The sequence below is a fragment of the Capronia coronata genome (assembly GCF_000585585.1).
Source record: "Capronia coronata CBS 617.96 chromosome Unknown acBCG-supercont1.2, whole genome shotgun sequence".
Taxonomy (NCBI): domain Eukaryota; kingdom Fungi; phylum Ascomycota; class Eurotiomycetes; order Chaetothyriales; family Herpotrichiellaceae; genus Capronia; species Capronia coronata.
This window is the reverse complement of record NW_006912894.1, coordinates 2,633,920-2,645,011: the sequence shown is the minus strand read 5'-3', so window position 1 is coordinate 2,645,011 and position 11,092 is coordinate 2,633,920. Positions and strand designations below refer to the sequence as shown.

The 11,092-nt window shown below is 52.3% G+C and overlaps 4 protein-coding genes across 4 annotated transcripts; all 4 read right to left on the bottom strand.

The window, feature by feature from the left end:
* Positions 1–217: 217 nt before the first annotated feature.
* Positions 218–778, bottom strand: A1O1_02620 (uncharacterized protein; the record flags this gene model as incomplete). The annotated part of the gene is made up of 1 exon (XM_007723531.1): positions 218–778. One exon carries the CDS (start codon positions 776–778, stop codon positions 218–220), a length of 561 nt encoding a protein of 186 aa, XP_007721721.1.
* A 1,078-nt stretch (positions 779–1,856) lies between these two features.
* On the bottom strand, positions 1,857–3,159 carry A1O1_02619 (uncharacterized protein; the record flags this gene model as incomplete). Its single annotated transcript, XM_007723530.1, has 3 exons — positions 1,857–2,099; positions 2,147–3,031; positions 3,082–3,159. 3 exons carry the CDS (start codon positions 3,157–3,159, stop codon positions 1,857–1,859), a joined length of 1,206 nt encoding a protein of 401 aa, XP_007721720.1.
* A 1,757-nt stretch (positions 3,160–4,916) lies between these two features.
* Positions 4,917–5,493, bottom strand: A1O1_02618 (peptidyl-prolyl cis-trans isomerase-like 3; the record flags this gene model as incomplete). The annotated part of the gene is made up of 2 exons (XM_007723529.1): positions 4,917–5,429; positions 5,482–5,493. The coding sequence occupies 2 exons, from the start codon at positions 5,491–5,493 to the stop codon at positions 4,917–4,919; spliced, it is 525 nt and encodes a 174-aa protein (XP_007721719.1).
* A 732-nt stretch (positions 5,494–6,225) lies between these two features.
* A1O1_02617 (uncharacterized protein) lies at positions 6,226–9,200 on the bottom strand (the record flags this gene model as incomplete). Its single annotated transcript, XM_007723528.1, has 3 exons — positions 6,226–7,911; positions 7,958–8,031; positions 8,081–9,200. The coding sequence occupies 3 exons, from the start codon at positions 9,198–9,200 to the stop codon at positions 6,226–6,228; spliced, it is 2,880 nt and encodes a 959-aa protein (XP_007721718.1).
* Between the last annotated feature and the right edge of the window lie 1,892 nt (positions 9,201–11,092).

Genomic DNA, 11,092 nt, shown 5'->3' with positions numbered 1-11,092 from the left:
GGCCCGGTTCGAGGGTCGCGGCTCCTGGATGTCTCCTTTGACGTTTTACGCATCTCTTGTTCGGAGTCCGCATGTCTGACGGAGAAGAAGTCAGATCAATGCGGTGTACAACCAGTGATGTTTGGACAGACCAGGCGAACAATCGTAGACCAGCGCAATCCCAAAAGCTGACCGACCGGGTGGAGGAACCCGCTCACATGCACCCAGGTTCTTCGAGTCACTCAAGCTTCAACTCGCTCATCAGCAGCTCAATCCCACCTTCAATCTCCTTGATCCGTTTACCCATGTCGCCTTGACCTTGCCGGCTGGTCTCACCCATATTTCCTTCGCCCACAAGTCCCTTCTCACCACCAGTACCAGCGACATCAACATCGGCTCCGTACCGACTGCTAGACCCAGCCACATGCCTCAGCCGTTCCATATTCTGCACAAGATAACCCTGCATGATCCCCACGGCCGATCTGTACTGCGAGCTGTCACGGCCCCAGGTGCGCAGGATATTTGCGATGTTCAGCCGGATAGCGTCGAGGACGGCATTGATCTGCTCGAGCTGTGTTTCTGCATCTGCGTCTGCTTCTGCTTCTCTGCCTCCATCCGAACTTGCCTCGAAGGATGCGGTCATATGCATATCAGTATCTGCGTCTACTACCGCAGCTCGACCATGGGAAACACGACTGATAGGTAATGCTGCGATGTCTTGTTGTGCATGGGAAGACCAGGTTTGATCGGTACCATTATCAAGATCTTCGTTCCGAAGCAATTCCTTGTCAACATCCATGATTCTTGAGGCGGCTCGTCTCTGCCATCAAGGCCCGAAAAAATACTTGCATTTATGATGGGCGACGCCGAAGGCTGCCCGTCATTATGCGCATGAGAAAACAGAAAAGTGAGATCTAGAGAAAGTGGGAAAGAGGGAAAGATGGAGTGAGGTACTACATACAGTACGTAGTCATTATTCATTCTGCTTCCCTCGGCGCAGCCTTGTTGAGATTACTCCTTTAATCCCCGTGTCATGCCGCTTTTACCAAGTCCAACACTGCACCGGTCCTCAACACGAGAGATACAACGGAAGATGTTCTTTGTCATTTCCAAATGCAGAGTCGAATACCGTATGTAGGTGTTTGAGCAACTGCTTAGACTCCTGAGTCCACTGTCGGCGCAGAGCACTGCAGCCCAACCGGGGTCGGAACATGACAGGAATGTACAGAGGACAAGGAGGACACGGCCCCGAAGATGCGACTCTTTATGCTCGAGTTGTCAACCCCCATGATATGTGACAGCCGTTCGGAAGAAGATCGATTCATTGATTACCCTATCTGAGTCGTCGCTTTGCAGTATCGTGCCATATCCAAGACCAACGCCTTGCAAAAGAGGACAACGCAAAGCCAAAACAAAACAGCCGCAAGGTTGGCCTGATTCCCGACGAAGAGAAATGGTTGGCCTGTTCCCACTTCAAGGCTCGAGTGAGCTTCGAGGCCTGAACATCGACCGGCCTGCTTGCTCCCTCAAGCGCATTGAATCTGTGCGTCCGTGTCCGTCACATAATCTCTCAAATATGACCACCGCCCTCTGAATGCTTACTGCTTGCCCTGACCGAGGTCTAGAGATTCGGATATTCCTCCGCACCGAAGGCTCCTTGCTTCTTGGGGCGAGCCGTGGCGCCTTTGTGATGCAGACAAGATACCGACTTCGGAATGCTGCTCATGCTGGAGAGAGCGAGTCGGCCATCGAAAGCAAGCGGCGGATTAAGGCGGTACAAAGGCCTCCGAACCATTCTCGCACAAGTTGATTTCCTGAACTTGGATGGGAAAAGATGGACCGTTCCATGTTATCGGTCCATGGGAGTTCGCAACCACTCACTCGATCAATGGCTTCTTCGTCGAGCCGACCATGGCAACGCCGAGGCAGCTCATGGCATTCGGATCCGAGACACGTATGATGGTGGCCAGGGGGAGCATTGGATTGTCTGCATTTACATGCGAAGCGTCTCGGGCGGCTTGTTCGATAGCCTCCATTTCAGCCTTGCATGCGGCATGATCCAGAGGACATACTACGATTGGTTGTTTCAAAACGATGTCTTTGGCACCGTTCATCGAAGCCTAACAGTAGTCAGTACTGGGGCTCCAGATTTGGGTGAATCACGTACCTTGATGGTCAAGTAGTATTCGACTTTGTACAAACCCGCAGTTGTGGTGAATCCAGTCACTGAATACGAGGGGAAGCCGGCCTTGCCACGAGGCATGATACCATCAGCGTCTCGGAGATCATTCGCAGGGAAAACAAGTCCCAGATTCGTGAAGTAGCCTGCCTCAGGCATTTTCACACCCACGTTCTCCGTCTTCTTGACTAGAGTCTTCGATTTCCTTTGAGGCTCGTCGCCTTCGTGGTTGTATATGACCTCCTCATCAATGCCAATTTCGATCTTCCGAATCGTCACCTTGCGTGCTTTGCTCAACCAATCCGGGTTAGGCGATAGCTTGATGTATACGCTGACTGGATCCAACGGCCCGTACGACCATCTTGGTAGCGATATGCCCAGGGTCACCAAATGATCCGAGACTCGTTCTGCCGTTTCCGGCCGATTGTACATGCCGAACGTTGAGAGCGTGTCATACCGCGCGATCGGTACGGGGAAGGTATACTGTTTGCGATCTCCCGATCCGTAACCGACTGTCACCACCATCTCGTAGTATGTTTCCGCCGTCCTCCTCGGGAGTTGTAAACTGGCCGGTGGCACTCTCCTCGCCGTCTCTTGTCCTCCGCGTCCAAAGGGTATGAAGATGACGAAGGGCAAGTCCATGTACATGATCTCCTCCGACTCCCTGTTGGCCGGACACCGGAACAATAGCATTTCCTTTCCCACGGTTTCTGTCGACTCCTTCCTGGGCGCCGCCAGATGTTTCTTGGCCACTGAGTCTGCATGAGGATGGATGCTCTCCCGACGTTGCAGAGAGATGGTGACAATGGATACACTGACCGGGCTCGATATGCCCACCGCAGGACGAACTTCGACAGTCCCTTCAATACGAGGCTACGCTTGTCAGCAGGCTTGAGAGCGCCAGTACCGCAACTCAGACTCACCAGTGTGGCGGAGATTCCTGGGTACCCGACCAGGAAATTGGTATTCGGACGGCCAGACACTCGCACAAATGCGCTCATCTTCTCATGGAGCTGGGTCTCAGGTTGGGAACATTAGGCGTGACCAAGTAAGTCCTTTGCTGGTGGCCTTGTGTACGACTCGGGAGTTTCGGCGGCCTTGTCCTGAGCGACAGTGTGAGGCCCATAGAGACGTCGTCGCAGTGGTCAGTATCCCATGCAGGAAAGAGCTGAAACCGTGACGCTGTGCTTTGTTGTCATATCAATGAAACCGAATATGGGTATCTCGACGTTGTTCTGTTTTTGGCGAGGGTTAATGATGGTGGTAGTTTGTGGTCAATTTGGAATACGTAGGAGTCCCCGAGCGATGGAGGATCGTATTCGGTAAGTCGAAAAGATGATGCCTGCAATGGCCGTGGGATAAGCTGCAACGGAATGTGAGGTTTACGTGGGTTGGTGAGCGCAGCGCGGGCTTGTGGAGATGTCAACGCAAGCAGGGCTGAGGATGCCAGCCGCAGGTGGAGATGGAGAGGGAGGGATGAATTCCGGCGGAATGGACTAGAGTAGTACTACGACACCTACGAGGACATGAGGTTAATCGGTGCCACAACAATAATAATGCGCTGCGATACTAGGGACCTAAGGTACACACGTAAGGTATGCCATCTACTATGGTACTGCCAGGGATACGGATACCTGGGAGGTATGACAAGACACCCGTGGCCCAGTTATAATGCTTCTACAGGAGTCATGATTCTAGGCACCTACGAGGAAATATAGGTATGCCCAGACCTGCAGTACGTCAATTCCCGGCCCTAAGGCCCAATCGAATCGCCTATTGTACTGTATCTACCTAGATGTCCAGTCGCCTAAAGCCTAGAGAGCCTATTCTGACACTCCTCCGGTGCCATCTCTTTAACTAATAACAGGGACGGATTGTCAATCTCTCTCACTTAGTAAGAGAGATGCGTCAACGTAAGGTAGTCGAAAGCTTCATTGCATGTCAAGACACGGCATTTGGGAGTTGAGTAGAGTATCAACTTCTCCAAGCCCAGGATTGTATTTTCTTGTCGTCTCTCTCGTAGTCCGTGCAAGCACACTCAAGTCCTGGTATGGCTCGTTGGTTCCCAATGACGCTTGCTGATAACAACCACTGCACGTACGTAGCTATTCTCCAGGCTTTCCAAGCCTAATCCCTGCAACAGCCTTGTTCCACCCCGGTTCACCTACTATGATCCCCGGCAAGCAGTGGTTGATGAGGCTTGACCGTCCAAGAACGCAACCACATGTCGATATTATCACTGCACAGCAGCGATGATCACTTTGCTATAGCTGTCCCATTCTTCTCCGGGTCGAACAAATCGAACACAAGCCTAGAATCGTGCAGAATTCTCGTGCCGCCTTGTCCTTGGAAGTCGACCTCGAGTCATGATACATTGGCATGCTCCATCGAAAGTCCGTCCAGAGAGAGCGGCTGACATGTCGTCAGCATAGTACTGCGACTGACACTAGTGAGGCCGCCACGTACGCTCTCTGGACCACCCCTGCGCATGTGCGCTTCTGCGCTTCTCCTCTCGTAATATCTGCAGATGGCGCGGTTTGTCCCATAACAAGCCCGTGGTTGATATGGTGTCTGTATACGCATCGTTCGTTCAGTCAACACCGACCAAAAAAGGCGCCAGATAACCGTTGGTGTCATTCCGAAAAGTCGAACACGATGCGTGTGCGATCAGTCAATGTCTCTTCTGGCCGGGCGGGCAGAAAGATGGGTTGGAAGCGATACCGCATAGGAATCCACGGTACTCTTCTCACCATCTTCGTCAGCCTGCCAATGGATTCGCATGTATCGTCACGCGCTCAAGGATGATCTTCTCGTCCTTCGGTCGAAACTTCTTGTCCACGTTGACGCCTTCCATTCTCTCCAGAGTGCCGCCTTCTTCGGCGCCGTCAATGACTCGCCCAAAAACTGTATTCTTGCCGTCCAGATGCGAAGCCTCTTTGAAAGTAATGAAAAATTGACTGCCGTTCGTGTGAGGCCCTTTGTTCGCCATCGACACCATTCCTCGGCCACTATGTCGCAATGCTGGTATTTTGATTTCATCCTCAAAATACTCGCCCCAGATCGACGTTCCACCTTTTGGAATCGGATGTTCTGGTGTATTCCGAGCGCTCAAAGAGGTGTCTCCTGCTTGGACCATGAAGTCCGGAATCAGTCTGTGGAAAGGTGTGCCATCGTAGGCGCCTGAGGCGCAAAGAGCCAGGAAATTCTCGGCCGTTTTAGGAACAGATTCGCAGAAGATTTCGATTTTGATGTCACCGTGGCTGGTATGTAGCTAGGACTAGTAAGAAACTGGTCATTGAACAATACGTAGTAGCTTCACTTACTGTGACTGACATGCTGCCTAGGAAGATCCATGAATCGGCGGTCCAGCAATCGTGACGGAGTCAGAGATCTTCGGGCGGTAAGACCAGTCAACACTTCGGGCACCAGACCAGCACTCGCGTCAGTTGGAGCAGAGTTCTACTTTGCGCGACAGACAAAAGATACTTGCATAAGACCAGCAAATAGTACTCCACGCGACAATATTGGGGAACCGTGGTCGAAGTCAGACTAGGAAGTTGTAGAGGTATCACGTGCTTGTCACGTGTCAACATCCACCGCACTGACTCTCGCAACGTGACCGGCAGCCTTGTGTCTCAAGGAAGGGAAATCCTCGAGGCTTGCAAAGTACATCTTACCTACCAGGCACTGCGCACCGAGGCTACGCGTACACATCACCGCAAAGAGACTGAACAAATGTCATTTTCAGTTATCTTCATCAATTCTCGATCCATCACCTGTCGGTGCGCCTACAGGAAACCCTTGACTCCCCTGCCATCATATACGGCCCGCCTATTGACCGTTTCACAAGCAATTCCTGTACGCATGCATAATGTTTCAAGGTATCGTCAACCGCGCAATCATCGTTCCAGGTATATAGTCGTCACAGGAGAATAAGAAATCCCGCCCTAAAAGTACAAGTCGAGCTTCCGCTCTGACATGTCGAGAATCGAAAAGTCTGCAGAAGGATGATCACTCCATCAGTCTGAAAGGAAATCATAATTGTTGAAGGTTGTTGGCCTTAGGCCTCAGCTTACGGCCGATGATAGGACGTTCGCGTTCTTTTTGGATATCCAGTGCATCAACATGTTGTCAAGTTGTGACTGCATATCCGCCAGTTTTGTCCGCTCTTGGGAGAAGAGATCGTGCATAAGAGGATGGTCGGGCCCGACCGGCGTGACGTTTGATTTGTCGTGTACAATGATAAGCAGGTCCTTAATATCTTGGTCGTTCTCCATATATGTTCGGAGAGACGCGTCGGACCATGTTGGAGTAGACCTTGAAGTTGATGGAGTATGGGCAGCACTGGATGGCGACGGCTTCGAAGTGCTGGCAGTCCCGTCCGAGTCCCCTGTATTAAAATCAAGTGGCGGAGGAGACGAGGACATTGTTGCTGGTTGACGGGCGCCATACTTGCTGTTTCCAAACCTGATTGGAGATGGAGGCTCTATGGGCGAAACTTGCATGGCCGAATCCGACCGAGGGCGTATGACTTGTGCATTCGAGATAGGAGAGATACTCTGTCGATCCTGTACTTCAGCCTTGGGTGTCTCGTCGTCTCCGTCAGAGTCACTGTCGTCTATTGCAAATCGCTCCTTAGCTCTCTTCGAATAAGTTGGCTTGTGGCCGAACCCACCATCTGAACCTGTTGAAGGGGTAGATTTCAGTGCCATGGTGATGGGCGCGAAAAACGATCTCTTTTCAGTAAGAGAAGGGAACCTGTTGACTTGGACAGGCGCCTGAGACTGTCCCACTTCAGGCTTCCTCACTGCTTCCGACTGTGGAGTCGCGAAATCAACCGTTCGGACCGTGGGTGGTGCGGGTGCTGGCCCTGTCGGGGCAGGAAGTACAGCGCCTTGGGAGGGTTCGGGCGCATCTCGTTGTACAGCTCTTGATTCGGGGGGTGAAGCCTTGGGCGAATTGATCGGAGGTGCCTTTTGCAGTTTGCTCGGTTTTCTCTCTGGGCCAAGTTCGGTCTTGGTTGACAACGACTCCACAGACTCTTTCGCCTGGGGTGGCTGGCGAGGTTCTTCCACAGCTTTTTCAGTGTCCTCATGGCTGGTGCCCTTCTTGCGCTTGAACAGACCACTCAGCATACCCTTCTTCTCCTTTTTCTTGTCCTTAGATTTATCATCAGATGCCACCACCTTGTCGAAAGTTTCCAGACTTGGCTGTTGACGTATTTCCTGCTCGACAGGCTCACCAGCTTCTGAATCGCCTCGGAGAAGTCGTGGAGTAAGCGAGATCTTTTTCGTTTCAACTGTGTCATCTTTGAAGAAAGAGTCGGTATTTCGGACGACACCTTTTCGCGATCTTTGGGCTGGCTCGTCGCTCTGTGGTTGCTCCAGACTGTTATTTGGCTTCTGTGCAATTGTAGCGCTTGAAGAGAGGTCGTCCTTCAAGCTGTCGTTGCTGGTGGTTCGTTGTATTCCAGCCAGAGTGACTGCCTCATGCGATTCCTGGGGATCGCTCACTGCAGAAACTTCTCGCTGATCGTCTGTAGCCTCACCCTCGTCGGAATCGTCCAAGCCCATATGCTCGAGGTGACTCTCTTCATCATCTTCCTCTTCCTCCTCATCAGAGTAATCATACTCACCGGGTTCATAATATGTGGGTGGAGCGAACTGTACGGTCTTCGCATTTCTTCGACGCATTGCCTTTTTGAGTGGATTTTTTGATTTCTCTGGGTTGTCGCCGAGCATAGAAGCAGATAGCTATCGTCTTATCAGTCAAACTCTTAGCCAGGGACTAGCTACATACATCAACATTCCTATGCTTGTTTAGTCGGGCCAATCGTTCGGTTGGTGTTTCGATATGTTCGGCCGGTAGGTAGCCTGCAAACGTTAGATCACTGCAGTCGGGACGACCCGTAGAGGGACTTACCAATACTGCCATCTTTCACAACCCTAACGAGCCACCAGTAACTGTTGCTATCATCTAGCAACACCATGGTGTCACCTTTGGTAGCGTTGGCCTGGCCTTCGACTGTTGCAACAAAGGTATGTAGGGCATATACGAATTCGAAGTCAATGTCCTCTACTTCTCGTAAGCATTCTCCTCCCCAACCAGAATCAATAAAGCGATCGTCAAGGCAAAATTGGAGAGAGTGAGAGTCATCATCATCTGAACTCGATTCGGAACATGGTAGGCAGGTTTCGTCGTCTTCCCAGTCGTCCTCGTCATCGTCATCGTACATGAAGTCCTCTTGATAATCAGGGCCAGTATTTATTGTGCTGGCCAAGACTGGATCGACCAGAGGCAACAAATACCTCTGGAAGTCCTGGGAATCGGACAGGGGGAAATCTTGATGTTGAGAGGACGACGCGGCGTTGCGAGGCATGGGCGAGCAGTCACCTGAAGGCGTAGTATCGCGTCCATAGCCAGAGATGTGATTTTGCTCCGTTTGGCCCTGCTCCTCCTCATACTCACCATGATGACTTGCTCGTTGGACGAATTGCGATGGGCGCAATGGAAAGTGCTCAGGGGTAGAAGAAAAAGGCGACGAAGAAGGAAAGATGCCTCGAGTCGGCGTCGATAGGGAAGCCGGGGAAGCTCCAGAATCCACCGAGTCCGCTCGCGGGGGCCAAGGGGGTAGGGTGTATTTACCATCTTCAATCGAAGGCGAGCTCGATATTTTGTCCAATAAATCGTCATCCATATCCTCATCCTGGGAGTCACTGCCTTCACCGTCGTCAAGGTCTTGCCCGTGGTATCCATTCCCGTTGGCTCCGTTCTGGGAAGTTACGTTGTCGTTGTCTGGGTCATCATCCAGGTTGTCGTAGAAATGGTCGTCGGGCAGAAAGCCGCTGTTGGCGCCCTCTTCTGAAGCCCGCGGACTGATGTGCTGTTGCTGATAGGCCTCTTCCTCGGCGTGCCGCAATGTTTGGGCTTGATGAGGTGCGGCTGGTCCAAAGCCGTAGGGTGAAGGATGTGAAGGTTGTCGCGTATGGTCTTTGGCAGAAGGCGCATCGTGGGCTTGAAGATCCAGAGTATCTAGAGGCATGACGAGTGAGCAATTGCATTGTATTGAGCGACCGCGTCGATATCTGCGAGTCCATGAGGATGTATCTTACCAGCTCTTACAAGCTGCGGCTTGAGGGTGGTCATTGCGCGCACCATTTGTGCGGGAAGTTTGGATGTCGCGTAGTGTGCTCGCCCACCAGTTTCGACGGGCTCCCCGATGTTTCAGGTTGCATAGAGGTAATGCAATGGTTGACAGAAAGGAAAGGGCGGTCCGGATGTGCAACGGTTACAGGTGAGAGCAGTGCAGGGGGACAATCGGCGAGGCAAGCTTCGTTATGGTCGAGGTAAGGCGCGGTAACGACTGGTAGGGTGCACAGAGCAGCTCGGAAATGCTTGTGTCAGGAGAGACGCGGTTTCGAGGGTCGCAGGAAGCACTGCAGCAAGAAAGAAAGATCCCTAAGGAAGGACCGGCGGGTGTTCAACGAAGGGGAACGGGAACGCAGGCGCAAGGGAAGATGAGGTACTGAGCGAGAGTTGTAAATGTTGTGATAGTTGGTTGTAGGTATCGAACAAACAGGATCAATGGTGGTGACAGGAGATGAATAGCGGGTGGAATTGGCTTCCCCCTAATGTCCGTCCATGGATCGACGCCAAAAATCCGGCTGCGAAGGAGGTGTGTTTCGAAAATTGGGACTGGCCGTCCGACAGAGCAGGGAACGGGGTTGAGATTCAGGGACGGATGCATTAGCGAGTGGGCGCTTAGGCGGCTGGGGGAGCAGACGGCGACCAACGAGGTTTGGCAACGGAGGCTCGCTGCATGATAATTGGGGGTGCTCCATAGGCTAAGGAGGCTTGCACTCTTTCCTGGCAAATAATGGCAGAGGAGGCTCCTCAGCCCCAAGTGGCGGGCGGGCAACTTATCGAGTTCCCGGGCGCCAGTTTCAAGTTCTTGCAAAGAGTATAGGGCTTGCGGTGTTGGAATTTGTGGGGGAATCACGATCAATTACGCTTTAACAGGCTTAGGTCCAGTACCCAACGGGTACCTACCTAGATACAAGCGTGGAGGGGCGACGTTTATGCCCGTTCTTAATCACCCACGCAATTGTCTTACCTACCTATAAGGTACCTAAGGTACATACTACCTTACCCTAGGCCACGATCAAGGTCGATGTGACTCGCCATCCGCGCCATCTCTGATGGAAATGTTCTACCAGCAGAACGCAGATTGTATAACCGACAAGATTCTGGATCCTCTGTCGCTCCAGTAGTCAGCCCTGTTCAGCCCGCTGGGCGGCGTCAGGCGTACTTCAGGACAGCTAGGCGTGCGACAATAAATGTGGTTACAGACAATGAAAGTGCCCGAGAGCACTCGGTTGGAACCCCGACTTGTGATGTGATCACACCCTCGTGCCCATTCCATACCCGCCACAGTACAGTACGTTCTGCATTCTACTCTGTGGCCGCCCATATATCTCGAGTATCGCCTACGCTGTTCAGAAGTGCAGGAGCCAACATATCGATAGTTAAACACCTCCTCCCTTGGAATCAAGAGTGCGTCTTTGCTGCTTGCCAACCCTGATCTGTAATACTAGGTACCTAACTATGACTGTCTGAAGTTGACTTTCTCATTATCATCCTCGCCCCGGTGCCCTACGCCAGGCTGCTGATCCCCGCTCCGCACCCCCATAAAACGAGCAGTTAGCCTTTCATCCCGGCACGTGGGTCGAAGAGAATTTAACAAAACCCACGACTTTGTTCTTCTGCTCAACTCCGGTACACCTCGCGATCAACCAACAATGGGCTGTCGAGGCCGTCGCTCCTCGCCGCGTTGAGGCGACAGGTCTCTCATCCTCCTTCGTTCCCGAGACACCGAGTCCTCCTCGCCCTTGTCATCGCGAACCTTGTCCAACCCCACCAGCTCTTGAGCTGGGC